This window comes from Haplochromis burtoni, unplaced genomic scaffold (genome assembly GCF_018398535.1).
Source record: "Haplochromis burtoni strain Fernald_Lab_line unplaced genomic scaffold, NCSU_Asbu1 Contig_21, whole genome shotgun sequence".
Taxonomy (NCBI): Eukaryota; Metazoa; Chordata; class Actinopteri; order Cichliformes; family Cichlidae; genus Haplochromis; species Haplochromis burtoni.
The window spans coordinates 1,135,854-1,149,288 of record NW_024582382.1 but is presented as its reverse complement, the minus strand read 5'-3'; the positions used below and the strand labels follow the sequence as shown (position 1 = coordinate 1,149,288).

Sequence of the window (13,435 nt, the reverse complement as noted above, 5' to 3'; positions counted from 1 at the left end):
GTACAGGAGTAACTGGGATCTAACACAGGTATATAGAGTTCATCTGACACTATCAAACTTTAACTGCACCCTAAAGTATATCTTAGCTTAAACATTTATCTTAAGACATTTACCCAAGGTTTCTCTGAAGTGAACTCCAAATAAATCACACCAAAGGCATACTGCTACATTCTGGTGTACAGAATGGAGAATCCTAATCATGGAGCCAGTTTCCAAATCATTGAAGGCTGAAGTGTTGCTGCGCGCCATCCAAGCTTGGCATCACATACGTGGATGAAGGCCATCGCTGCTCTCTGCAACATCACAAATGCACCAGGCATGCACACAAAGCATGCTACATGAAAAGGCATTTGACCTGAGAGGTTTAAACTTGCTTCCACGGCAAAATCACTCAGTTTCTAACACCCTCAGGTACTACTAACATATAGTACACTGAAGTACACACTCAGTGACCCATGGAGATAAACACAGAGGACAAACTGGATCTATATCTATTGTAAGTGGCAGTTGACTACTGTACCATTAACCTTGGAGAAAGGAGGTAATAAAAGTGCGCTTTTGTACCCTTTCCTTTTCCCTCATTTAATTTAGTCTATAAATAAATTTCCCTAAGGTGTCGTGCCTGTAAACTCAAGAATAATGCAACACAAAAATTCTTCTGGTGTTGTCTCCAAGTTTTGGAGAAGAAGAAATACTTGGACTATTAAGATAAGACAAAAAGAGGCAGGTTACAAAAGAAAACATAAAAACGAAACTAAGTGACTCACCTTTTCAGAAGAAACAGGAACAACAGAGAGGGGTGCAAAGCAAAAACAAAACAGCACAAAAAAAGGTCAGTGAAAGACAAAAAGGAGGTGAGAAACTGGTATCACTGTAGACTGATTATTGTGTTGGGCCAAAAAAATAAGTAGTTATTATTCTTCACCCAGAATAGCAAGTGATAGAGGCAAATGTATTTGACAAAAGAGGAAAGGGTATGGGAGCAGCACTGCTGCTCCAAAATTGTGAGCTTTTAAGTACAAAGAGATAGCATAAAGTACACAGAAAACACTCAAACACCTGATAACGGTTAGATAACACAGGTATTAATGTGACAGGTTTATGTGACCCTGAATATTTTGGAAAAAAATGTGGCTGTGATATAAATGCAATTGTAGCAGTTAACACGGCAGCAGGTAGGCCATTCTGCATGCCAACCAATAGACTGAATCTTGCATTTGGTGGACGGAAGAATGGAAAGAAGGAAGGAAAGAAAGAAAAACAAAAGCGATTGATATAAATGATCTGCCGGCCAAGAGAGGCCCCCAGGCAGGGGCGAGCGAAGGTCCGCTCGATACCAATTGATCGTGTGAGGCCCAGGCATTCGTCTTAATTCTGACTAATTAGGGCAGTGGCTGACGAGGAGGGGGTTAGGGGGACAAGTTGTTGGTTGTGTGTTTGCATGTGTGTCTGTGCGTCAATGGGACCTCCCAGATTACAAAATCAAGCCCCAATGTTTACAAAGTGTGGAACAAGTGGAGGATTAAGGAAATCAGTTTAGGAAACAACAACCGTCACCACATTAGTGTTGCTGCCAAAATAATTCCCCTGTCTTCAGTGGGTGCCTGATAGGCAAGATGGGAGTAAATCCTTCTCTCACTTTTTTTTAAATTTTTTTTATCTTGTTTGTGTGAGTGCTGATTATCTTGTGCGAGCACAAGTCTGGCCTTCGGTAGCCAAAGGCACCAGAATCAAGCTGCATTTCCATCCTTACCCATTCCACAGATAGACATCAAAGCTCTCTAACTGGCAGGAAAGAAAAGTTAGGTTTGATCACCAGAACAAATTGGGGAAAAACATGGCTTGCCTGTATGGTCCTTAATGTGACAAATCATGGTAAGCAAGCTCCTGGTGTAATAGTGAAAGCAACAAGACTGTGGATGGTTAAAGCAAATGAATTTAATGCACAATCCTATAGCAGCAGATCGTACGGGGAACCTGAGAAAAAGAAATCTAGACTCTAAGACTTCTCAGACTTAAGAGGCAAAGGCCTTTTAAAAGATCACAGCATTTGGGAGCAGACACTGAGCAGGTACTGAGCTGCTGAGCGCCGGGCTTAGATTCTGATTTCTATCTGTCACTCCCTGAGGATGTTAGCTGTGGAAAGTGGAAAGTGGCAGGAGGGAGGTATCACTGTGAACCTAGGGCAGCAGCGGGGACAATTCTACCTGACTGGAGATCACAATCTGAGGACAGAAACACACACAGGCATTCATGTAAAGGTCCACAGTCTCACTTCACGCAGTAAAAGTGACAAAATATCAGCGAGTAAAACTGACAGACAGGAAGCATATCTATATCAGACAAGAGCCCATTGTTGAGGAGAAACAAAGAAAACAAAAAAAACCCTCAGACAGAGCAGGCCGACCTGTGCCCTTTGTCACTCACTCTCGTAAGCTAGGAGAGACTGACAGATACACTTGAATATCAGTTACTCGCTCTTGTTTTTTGACATAAACTTCCCTGCCCTTTCCACCTCTGGCACCCTGTTCCCTGCCAGCTATTCATATTCCTTCCCGCCTCGGCTGTGCTGGCAACCCCTGTGGGCACCGCTCTATGAGAGTTCACGAACCCAAGCACACAAACTAAGGGTGTGTGTTTCGATATCCTCACCCAGACTATAAATACCTCATCGGCTCCAGATGTGGTGTCATTCTATTCACATCAAATTAACCAATCAGGATGGACATGTCCCCTTAAATCGCTGTTCATCAGCTCAAGTGTGATGTCCTAATGAGCGCCTGCCCGTCGATACCGGTCCACATAACAGCGGGCCCTAGAGGGGACAATTAGGGAGAATAGAAGATGTTTTCCTTGATAAATGTTGTCACTGCTAGTATTGGTGCTAATAAGCTATAATTTGTAGGGTTGTAGACTCTGATGACACACACTGTAACAGCACAACTGCAAACAGATGGGCAAGTCCTACAAGCCTTTACATTAAAGTGACACAAATGCTTTCATTAACTCAGAGAGGTGGGAGTTTCAAATATGTATGTAGTGTTTACGAGATTAAGCCTGCATGGGTAACATACTGGAAATTTACAAATGTGCTGTAGTGTGCAGAGCGAGGAGGAAACGAATGTAATTTTCCGGTCCCATCATGAGTTTTGTGATCATTAAAGCCCTAATTCGGCTGGATGTACGTTTGCAGCCATTTTTCTTTCTGCACATTTTAGTGTCAATTTGAAATCTCTCACAGTGTACTTATTATATCTATTTGGAGAATTATAAGGTAAATTTAAAGTACTGGATCAGTTAAACTTGTTACGAATGCTCTGGCGCTCTGCCTTTTTTTTTATCTACAGGAAAGTCTGCAGTTGTGAGTGGTGGCTGAGTTTATCTGGCTCGAACTAAACTGTTTTATGCAGTGATTTGTGAGCACTGTCCCTTGAAGAATTTGACAAAATTGAGAAAAACACATATATTTCCTGATTTGTCAGTATAATCATTTAATCCATACTAGAAAATCCCACCAGCGATCAATCAAAATTCCAAAGACATTCAATTTGCAATAAAATGACAGAGCAAAGCAAATGATCGCTTCTAAGAAACAAATGTCTACAACTTTTATTGGATAAATCACTTTAATGATTAATCTATTAAACTGCCACAGAAAATTTTCTGCTGATTGGAATATTGATCAACCAACTAATCATTTCAGCACTGCATGATAGCTACTGATGGTTAGAGGAGAAACTCTGATGGATTTCCTATTCAACATGCACGAGTGTGTGTTAAGCTCTCTCCCATCAGAACAAAAAAGCTCTTCTTGCTGGCTCTAAGCAGAGGGACCAGATGAAGACTGAGAGGCCAGAGAGACAGATCATCATAAAGACACTGTGAGAACACAGGTGGCATGAGACTGCACCGCGCTGTCTGATGTGTGGGTGAGTGACGGCTACCAGTAGAGCAGGGTTTACTCAGCCCATCAGCAAACGCGACACAAACGCCAGTCTGCAGCACTCACCTAAATTCACCACGAGCAACTGAGCATAAGCCTCGTCGATCTGCTCTCCATCCCTCTAACTTTTACTCTCCCCTCAGTGTCAAAATCCTGCCAGAATAGTGACAGGATGATGTGTATTGTTGTCAGTGTGGCACTGTGCCATTACCATAAACTGTCACGTGCTGTTTCACTTGAATCAATATTTACCCTGGTGTGAGAAGCCTTGTTAGGTAGTCATCTGACAGCAATTTTTCTGATTACAGGCTTATTCAAATGTGGTATAGACAGGGAGAAAAAAAATGCATGGAATTTTCCTTGTATCAGAAGTGAATTTGGGAAGGTACTGGAGCTTGCACGTAAAAGCCTGCAGTGCTGTCAAATACCATGCTGGCTCTGCAGGCTCTGTTTTGTAAATGAGAGGGTAAGTATTACATTCAACTATCAACAGCAAAATAACAAGGCGGTTTAAAATGAGGTGACTCATGTGTCACAGCGGATAATAACTGATGACTTAGGGGGTTGTTCTGCTTTCAGGATGCTCACAACTCAGTCAACGTTTAATGCATTAATTTACAAAGAGCCTTAAAGCCAGCCTCAGTACAGCTAAATCTACTGTATCCAATTCCTTTTCATATCAGCTCAGCAAAGCCACCAAAATCTATCCTTTATGCACCATACCAACTCAAGTCTTCAATTTAATTCCCCATCTGTGGCCAGCTTGAAATATTATCCAAGAAATGAGATCCGTGACCCTGAATACAGAGTGCGAAGCAGCGTAGGGAGCAGGACGGAGACGTGGCCTTATTCGGTGTCTAAGAGGCATGCCTTAGTGTGGAGAGGAGTCCTGGATCTCCTCCCCAAGTGGCATGGCTAAATATTTGCCCTCCTCCACTTGGCTGTCTAGACACATCCACTCAGCCCCCTTCCCATCACTCCCGTGTTCTGCTCAGAAGCGGCGGGCGCTGGCACGGTCAGGCAGGCAGGTCGCCAAACCTACGACAAAAAGTTTCTCCTCACTGCCAGAGGTCACGCAAGTTCACCAGCCTAAAGGATGGGCTTCGCATTTTTAAAACCTCTGGGCTGTCATTTGGGGAGTCACATGCACACCAAGCCAGGGACAGAAGAAGAAGAAGGGGAAAAAAAAAAACAAAAAAAAAACACTGTCAAATGGTCTTTGTGCTTCCCAATGATTTGGAGAATGGAAACCTCAGAACTCGACGAGCAGTCTCCGCGGACCTCTCTGAGATAGTGTTCCATATTCATTACCTTTTTTCCACTCTTACATGGTGGGGTTTTAATTGCCCACAATTCAGACTAAAAAGCTAGATGAGCGGAGTGAAAGCACCATGCCTCTAGAGAGGGAGATGAGGGAAGTCCACCTCCACCACACTCCTGATAGGCGCATAACTACTAATAAGAGTCCTCATTACACATAACCAGATTATTCCCTCAGCTATTATTCCAAGTTAATTTTTCTTCTCTGAAGACACTCACAGTCACAGGGCACCTACAAATGATGAACCAGTGTGCTTCACTGCTATGTAGCATATAAATTCCAAGAGACCCAAAAGATCATTAAACAAGTCAAACAGAACATCTTTAATTTAATGACTTATTCCATTCGAGGTAAGAACGCAGCTCAAATCTAGTAACTTTATATTGCATACTCAAACATCGCAACTTTGCCTTAAAACTTATTAATTAATATGACTTCACACTATAACAGAGGGCAGTGGAACTGAGGCAGGTACTTGCACTTTGCTTGACTACTTTATGCAGCTGTATACAACTATTCCAATGCATTAGAGAGATGAATATCAAGTTTTTAAATCTACTCTCATTTACCAGTTGTATCAGTTTAATTTCAATAAAGTCACCAAGTAAATGCTAGAAATAGCAAAAATATTTATTTTGTTACTCTTTGGTGGCTGGGTACCACTATACTGAACCACCTGTAAAAAAGGCACACATGGTGCATCAGTATTATCAATGTAATCTGAAGTTGTAAATCAGTTAATCCTGCTTACTTTTTTTTAACAACATTGGTAAGCAAGTTAGGGCTTTGATCAAAAATGCCAAATATGTTAGACTGAACTTTGAATGAGACAATTTTATGCCTCACCTAATAACCAAATATCTTTAGATGTTTAGACTGCTGAAACATGATGTCTTCATGTATTTTGTTGAAATTATACCATTTGTTCTGTCATTTTGTTTAACAAATAATTTATTAACTAATGAAGAAAATAATCTGCCGCTGGGCTAATGAACACACAATGCTATTAACAAATATGCCTCCATTTGTGGCTCTGGTACACACACTGTTAGGGGTTAAGCAAAGAGAGGCAATGTACATACATTTTGGTGAAACTTTGACTCTTATGAAGACATATGGGGTAGACAACAGAGAGGTGGATTACTGTGGAAGTAACATCAGAAGATTTGATAGCTCATGATCCTTTTTTTCCTCTGGGAAAAAAAATCACTTCTGAACATCGTAAACGACGTGAATTCAAGCTGAGCACAGCTGTTGTTCTCTGTAGGAAGACAAAAAAAACATTTTTTTAATGGACACCTTTTAAAGGAATAGTTCAGCACTTTAGAAATAGACTTACTACTTGACAGTAAGTTGGGAAGGAGACTTGTCATTCTAAAAATACAATTTGTAGCTTTTTCACTATGATTTTTTTTAAAACCTTCCTGGTAGGCAGAGTTTAGGCAGTGACTGACTAGCCATTTCCCTTGTTTTAAATAGTGTATGCGATGCTAACCAGCTGTTGTTGAAGCCTTGAACATATAAAGACATGCGAGAGTTAATGCATCTTATATCATTTTGCTATACAGCAAAAAGCATTTTCTTATCCCAAATAGTCAAACTACTACTTAAATGGGTGGGATGGCTACCATGTAAGAACGTGGCAGCAATGTTAAATAATGATGATAATGGATGGACAGCTAAAGCTTGTGGTCCTAAAACATGACTGGTTATTGGTTGCTATAATGCTAACAAATTTCCCCCACTTTCTCACCGACTTTGCCAACTACTTCTCTACTAACCTGAGAAACTGCCAGTCAAAGTCTCCATGTAGAAGCGGGGGTAAGAAGCATGAGTGAAAGAGGGGACAGAGCGTATGTGTGTGACAGTGAGTTGGGAGAATTGAAAGGGGGAAACAAACAGACATACCAATTACAAAATTCAAATGCAGCACAGCGATAATAGTAGAATTATTATATTGTATTGGCGTAATTACAGAACCAGTGACTTGCCTTGCTCTGGTCCACCCACCCATCACGTCTCATAGGTCAGACCACTCATATACTGTACACTCTAAAATCAGGAAAATTAAACACTCACTTTATCTGTGCAATAAGTAGCAAACAAAATAATATACTACTGTAATAATTTTCAATAAATTCACAATACGTTTGCAGTGTAACAGTACACGTTATGTACATTTGAATCCAAAACCATGTGCACAATAAATAAATAATCAAAATCACACTTAAGAGCCTTATTCAAAAGAATTAGCAGCATCTCAAACTTTCAATATTGCTACATGCTGAGTTACAATGTGATGAGAAAGCAAACTGTTATAGAAGATGAGGAAACATGCCTGTTACACATGCTGTTTTTCATTGCACTGCACCGCCTGGTTGTTCTGGGCTCTGGTTATATTCTGTCACATTAACGCTGGGATAGAGGATATGTTGACAGAGAGAGGACATTGCACATTGAGACTGTAGGGCTTTTCTAAGGCTGGTGGCAGTGCGACACAAAGACAAGTGTGCATCTCTGCGCGTGTATGTATCTGTGCATAGAAGTAGAGGATTGCCTGTGGAGCAGAGCATGTGGATGCCCACCCACTCAGCAGCCTCGCGGCCCTCGTCATTTCGCATCAATCCACAGCCCCTCAATATAAATAGGACAGGCGTCCTAAAGCTACGCAGTACTATGAGAGGCAGTGGCATTATGCATCGACCCTGGGCCCCTCAGCTTGAAATATGACTACCCCAGCCTGTTTTAATGGCAGTTCCCCTCTCACTTGCACACCACTCTGTTAAAAGGGAACTATTTTGGGAGTAGGGATACAGGAAATTGATACACCTTAACATTTTGGTACTGAATACAAGAATTCAAGACAAACTGCTGCTAAAGGACGGATCAGTGTAACTGCAGATTTTGGAAACCTCATTTTAATTCTACATTTAAAAATTTCATCTCTAAAAAAAAAGCTTTTCCAAGTACTGCTTTTCTGTTTGTTTGTTTCTTGTGTGGTTACTGAAACTTTTGCACAGTTTGAACAATTTTTACCCAGCACCAAATGCTAACTGAAGCATGTGAACACATGAAGAGAGAGGGGAAAAAAATTAGACCCACTATTTTTGTCATATTTTCCCAATATTCATGCCTCGGTAGATAATCTAGAGACATAGATTTTGCTTCCTTAGCAAACTTTAAATGTATGTAAAACACTGAGTATGCTACACGTTATGTACCTTATGTTATTTAAAACTTGTCTGTCTGGCTTCACAATTGTTAAGTGTGTTTGATGAAGCTTATACTTAATTTTACCTACAATAATGTGCAAAGTGAACCACATATATAAGCCATCATCAGCCAATGGGCTGTAAGGAACCGAAGGTGGTGCACTAAAATAGAGAGTAAAGTTCCACACGGTAGCTTCCCTGTGGCGTCACAGAAGCTTCACACTTCATTACTGCAAGTCCATCGACGTGTGAAACTATTATGTGGGAGCAACAGGAAGGGAAATGCGCGCTTATGCACGTGTGTGTGTAAGGGGTAACAAATAACCACCCTTCCACAAAATGCTTTCTAGAAGCAGGATCAAACCATTCACTTGTGTTTTACTATATTCAAACAGCTGGAAGGTGTTGTTGGTTCTCTCAGTGTTAGATGACAGGAGAGGAAGAAACATCATGCAGGGCATTTTCTTCTTCAACAGGTCTGCAAACAACTATATTTTAACAAATCGACTCTGATGCAAATGCACATTGGGATTTTAAAATGAAAAACATACTAAGTGAGGTTCAAATGCCTGTCATGCAGCTAAATTCATCTTCATCCATCGTCTTCACCATCAACAAAGAAATAAACAAATCTGTCTTCTACTTCCACCCAGTGGCCAAAAACAGAATGTCACACATGCCGATCATCACTAAAGTCTGCATTTCGTGTGACTCAATTTACATATATACTGAATCAAATACTACAAAAGATAATAGTAAATACTTTAAAAATGTGCATAACTTCATCATGCAACATCTGTTTCACAGTAATGGAAATTGCTTCCGTCAATTATTTCTCCTAGCCTCATTGCTACTGAGGCAATAGTCTCCACAGAGGTTTATAATCACACAAATTAATCTTCAAAGATGACTTGTCCCAATTTAGAAGGCGGAAACAAATAGTTCTTTAGTATTTTTGGTATGTTTTGATCACGATTGTCTTCTGCCAAGAGGTTTTTTGATTGCCAGTTGCCCACCGAGTTTACAAAGAATAGCTCATTATTTGGAAATCAACATTTCAATTAGACTAATACTGGCACGCCTCCTGCTCAAAGCGTGATTGAGTGCGTAAGTACTTGTATAAACTGCGGAACAATCAAACATTAATTTTCAATCAAAAACTTTGGTATTCGTGGCAGTATCCCAGGGCACTTAAGCGACTGCCAATGCTGGGCATTTAGCACCGATTCAATTTTTGGCTGCTAAATCAATTTAACAAGCAGCATGATAAAGTTATCACAGAAAATGTTATTCAGATGGACAGTTGACAAGACCTGTGTTCATAGACTACGAGTTGTAATTTAGCTTTATAGGTGCACCCCTGAAGTATAATCTGTGTGCATGATTTACTCTGCAGGGGGCAAAGTGTAGGGACCGTTCGTGTGGTGGTTTGGTAAGGTAATCACAGAAATTAGGAAAGACTAGAAAATACAGTCTATAAGCTACTTGTATGAGGAATGGATGCAGAGTTTCTCTCATTAAACGACGGCAGCTTTCGTCTCAGTTTAACTACAATCTTGTGGCTGAAAACAGAAGAAATTGCAAAAGAATACAAAAAATGCTAATAGTGTCACCCTGTGAATAAATATTACAGCTTAAATTCATGTTGAGACAAAAGTTATAAGTAAAAAATACACATTTCTATGACTGCATAAACATTTTCTTTATGTTTCAAAAATGCTACAATTAAAGAAAAAATAGTAATTGGCACGCAAACTGCCTCAGCATTTCTTTCAAAGCAACAGCGAGAGATAAATTTGATTTTTTTTTAAGTTCATATAGTCAGCCAATCAGCTGCTACATTTGTGTATTAGCTTGTTACAAAATAAAAACGATTCATTACCTTGGTCGCGCTTTTTCTGTCCTTTGTATTGAAATGCTGAATTGTCAAACACCTTTAAAACTTTTTCTTTTTCGCAGGCAATGACAACGGACAGCCGAGCTGCATCGTAGGACCCAAAGGGGCCAAGATGGCTGCGCCCTTGACAGACGCCGGGGAGTTTGAAAGCTGGCTAAATGATCGACTGGACTTGTTAGAAGTGGATCGTGAGGTGTATGGGGCGTACATTTTAGGGATTCTGCAAGAGGAGGAGACCGACGAGGAGAAAGAAGATGCGCTTCAAGGAATTTTATCTGCATTTCTGGTGAATATTCGAAGCGCATGTTCGGTTCTCCCAACAAGGCTGTGTTTTCTCGTCTGTTGCTGTCCGTCTTGTCGGTCTCCTGGTAGCTTACCAAGTGACAGTGCTGATGTCAGCCTCTATATGTGGCACTAATGATCGACCGTAGATGCTATTAAGTTTCTTTAGCTAAGATCCAGTAGTAATATAGGTCAAATTGTTTCGCCAAACCCCATTAAGAAATCGCCAGGTTTTAGATGAATGTGGTCTTAAGCCGCAATGATGCGCACCACGTAACAAATAAAGGCTTTTCTACATTTTCCGAGACGTTTTTACGTTTGCGGCTCAGAAAAAATACAGTAAATCACCTAGTGCAGGTTGTATATATTGATAAAATGACGTATCTAAACTTCTTGTCTTATCACTGCTCCTGGAAAAAAATATGTTTTATGTAGTGAGGTCAGAATTTGAGTTGTTACTTCTGTGTGACTTGCTTGAATTCGCTGTCATTTGTGTACAGGAGGAGAACACAGTGGAAGATGTCTGTAAACAGATCATAAAGCAGTGGGAAGAGTGTTGCAGCAAATCTGCAGCCAAAAAGGATGCTGATGATGGTATTGTATGACTCTGATTCATTCCCGATACCATATTTATTGTCCTTGACTCAGAGTTACTCAGTTGGGAGTAAGGGGAAAGCAAACAGGACAAAAGCCAAAGCATGGGAGCGAGTGAGTGTTTAATAATTACTAATGATTAAAATGCAATAGTGGTGTTTAAGCACACAGGGTGAAAAGAGGTGAGTTAAGAAACACTCAGTACATCATAGGAAGCCCCCCAGCAAGCCAAGCTTAATGAAGCCTAACTAAGGGATGGTTCAGGGTCACCTGATCCAGCCTTAAATATAACCTTTTCAACATTTTAAGCCTAAAACTAGAGAGGGTGTCTGTCTCCCAGATCTAAAATATGAGGTAGTTCCACAGAAGAGGGACCTGAAAGCTTAAGGCATTACCTTCAACTCTGCTTTTAAAAAATCTAGGAATCACAGGTAAGCCTGTAGTCTGCGATCAAAGTTGTATATCTTTTCTACAAAGAACACAAGAATAAATTCATCAAAGGATGGCAGATTCATCAGTTTATTTAAATCCAGACTGAAAAGGGAAAAGACAGCTTGCTACTTAGGCTGTCTTTAATACTGGTTAAATTTACAGAAGCATTACATCTATGAGTTGAAGATCGTCTGCCTTGAGTTTAAAGCAGAGTGCTTTGTGACACTTCTATCCAAGGGAGAGATTTCCTGGAAACACTAACAAAAGCAGCCCCCAAGACTGAAACGCTGAAACCAGAATGTAGGCTTGAGTTTGGAATGAGAATGTTGACTATGTACATAACCATAAGGAAGTGTTATGCTGTGTGGAGACATATTGCCTTCATGGCTCCATCTGCTAGTAAACCTATATACTGACAGCGAGAGAGGAAAAAAAATCTAAAATAGCAAAAGCACATTTTTTGTCCTTTCTTCTCTATAGCAGAGGTCCAGGCCATTGCCAGTATGATAGAAAAACAAGCTCAGATTGTGGTGAAGCAGAAGGAGGTGTCTGAGGAGTCCAAGAAAAGGAAAGAAGCCCTTCTCGCTCAATATGCTAATGTAACAGACGAAGAGGAATATCCTTGATGTATTGATTGAAAAAACAGTAAGTCTGCAGTCAGTTTGGCAATCATCCATATTTTTCACCATGCAAAGGAAATGAGGGAAACTGTCTCATCCAGTGCAGTCATAACCCTTAAGATGTCAGTTCTTTCCTTGACTAAAGCACTGAAGCTGAAGAAGAGGAGCCAACAACTGGAAATATCACTGGAAATGATAAAAGTATCCTTTGTGCAGATATTTTACAATTGTATGTAACCAAGTCTAACCCAAAGAATGGATAATTGATACATAACCATGATTTGTACAGATTTTAGTTTTCTTCCACTTGTCCTTTACTCAAAGTGTCAGGCCTGTTCAAAAACACCAATGTGGAGCTGGTGCTGAACAGACAAAAGCAAAAGCGGGACCAGGCTCGCGAAGAAGCTCAAAAGAAGAAGGAAATGGACAAGATGCAGCGAGAGAAGGACAAACTAGCTAAACAGGACAGAAAAGAGAAGGAGAAGAAGCGTACACAGAAGGGTGAACGCAAAAGATAAAACCAAAAGAAAGGACACTTTGTAAAAAAGATTTTTGCTACAATATTAAAAAAAAAATAAGTCTTTGGCTCTTTTTCAGCTGAACACCATCCACATCAGACCCTTGTTTGTTTCTCATAATGTGTGTGAATAACAAACTATATGCTAAGAATAAAAATAAATGTCTTGTTTTCAGAGTTAAACAGATGTTTAAAAAAAACAAAGCTGTATGTCAATGATGAACATGGTCAATCCCTTGTTAGTCAAATTTTCACTTAAGTCTGCCAAATATAGTTTTTCCAATAAATACATAGTATGCTTTGAGTTGGCTAAAAGTACGTTTAACCTTAAATGATGGAATTATACTGCTGAACCTAGATTTGAACTAATCGTAAGGGGGGGGGTGAAGAAACCCAAATAGTTTTAACTCAACAGTTGAGCCTGTTATCCTTCGCAACATCTTGCAAATGCCTTCATTTTTCAAAACATTTTTGATTAAAGGCATGTGCTGCTGTAATAACTCAATGTTTTTTTTAAGAACACAGTTGTAAATGACCTCAAATATATTATGTACCACCATTCTGAATGTTTACGGTTCATCTTTTAAAATAAATTTAAAAGAAAAAAAAAAAAAAAA

At 40.0% G+C, this 13,435-nt stretch overlaps 1 protein-coding gene across 2 annotated transcripts; it reads left to right on the top strand.

The window, feature by feature from the left end:
• Window positions 1-9,819: 9,819 nt before the first annotated feature.
• On the top strand, window positions 9,820-13,250 carry ccdc43 (coiled-coil domain containing 43). Of its 2 annotated transcripts, XM_005920329.3 has the most exons (6): window positions 9,820-9,908; window positions 10,436-10,659; window positions 11,156-11,249; window positions 12,165-12,297; window positions 12,450-12,502; window positions 12,632-13,250. In XM_005920329.3, exons 2-6 carry the CDS (start codon window positions 10,486-10,488, stop codon window positions 12,817-12,819), a joined length of 642 nt encoding a protein of 213 aa, XP_005920391.1. In that variant the 5' UTR covers window positions 9,820-9,908; window positions 10,436-10,485; the 3' UTR covers window positions 12,820-13,250. The 2 variants fall into 2 exon arrangements, with proteins under 2 accessions (XP_005920391.1, XP_005920390.1); XM_005920328.3 differs by lacking the exon at window positions 9,820-9,908 and having other exon boundaries at window positions 12,162-12,297.
• Window positions 13,251-13,435: the final 185 nt, after the last annotated feature.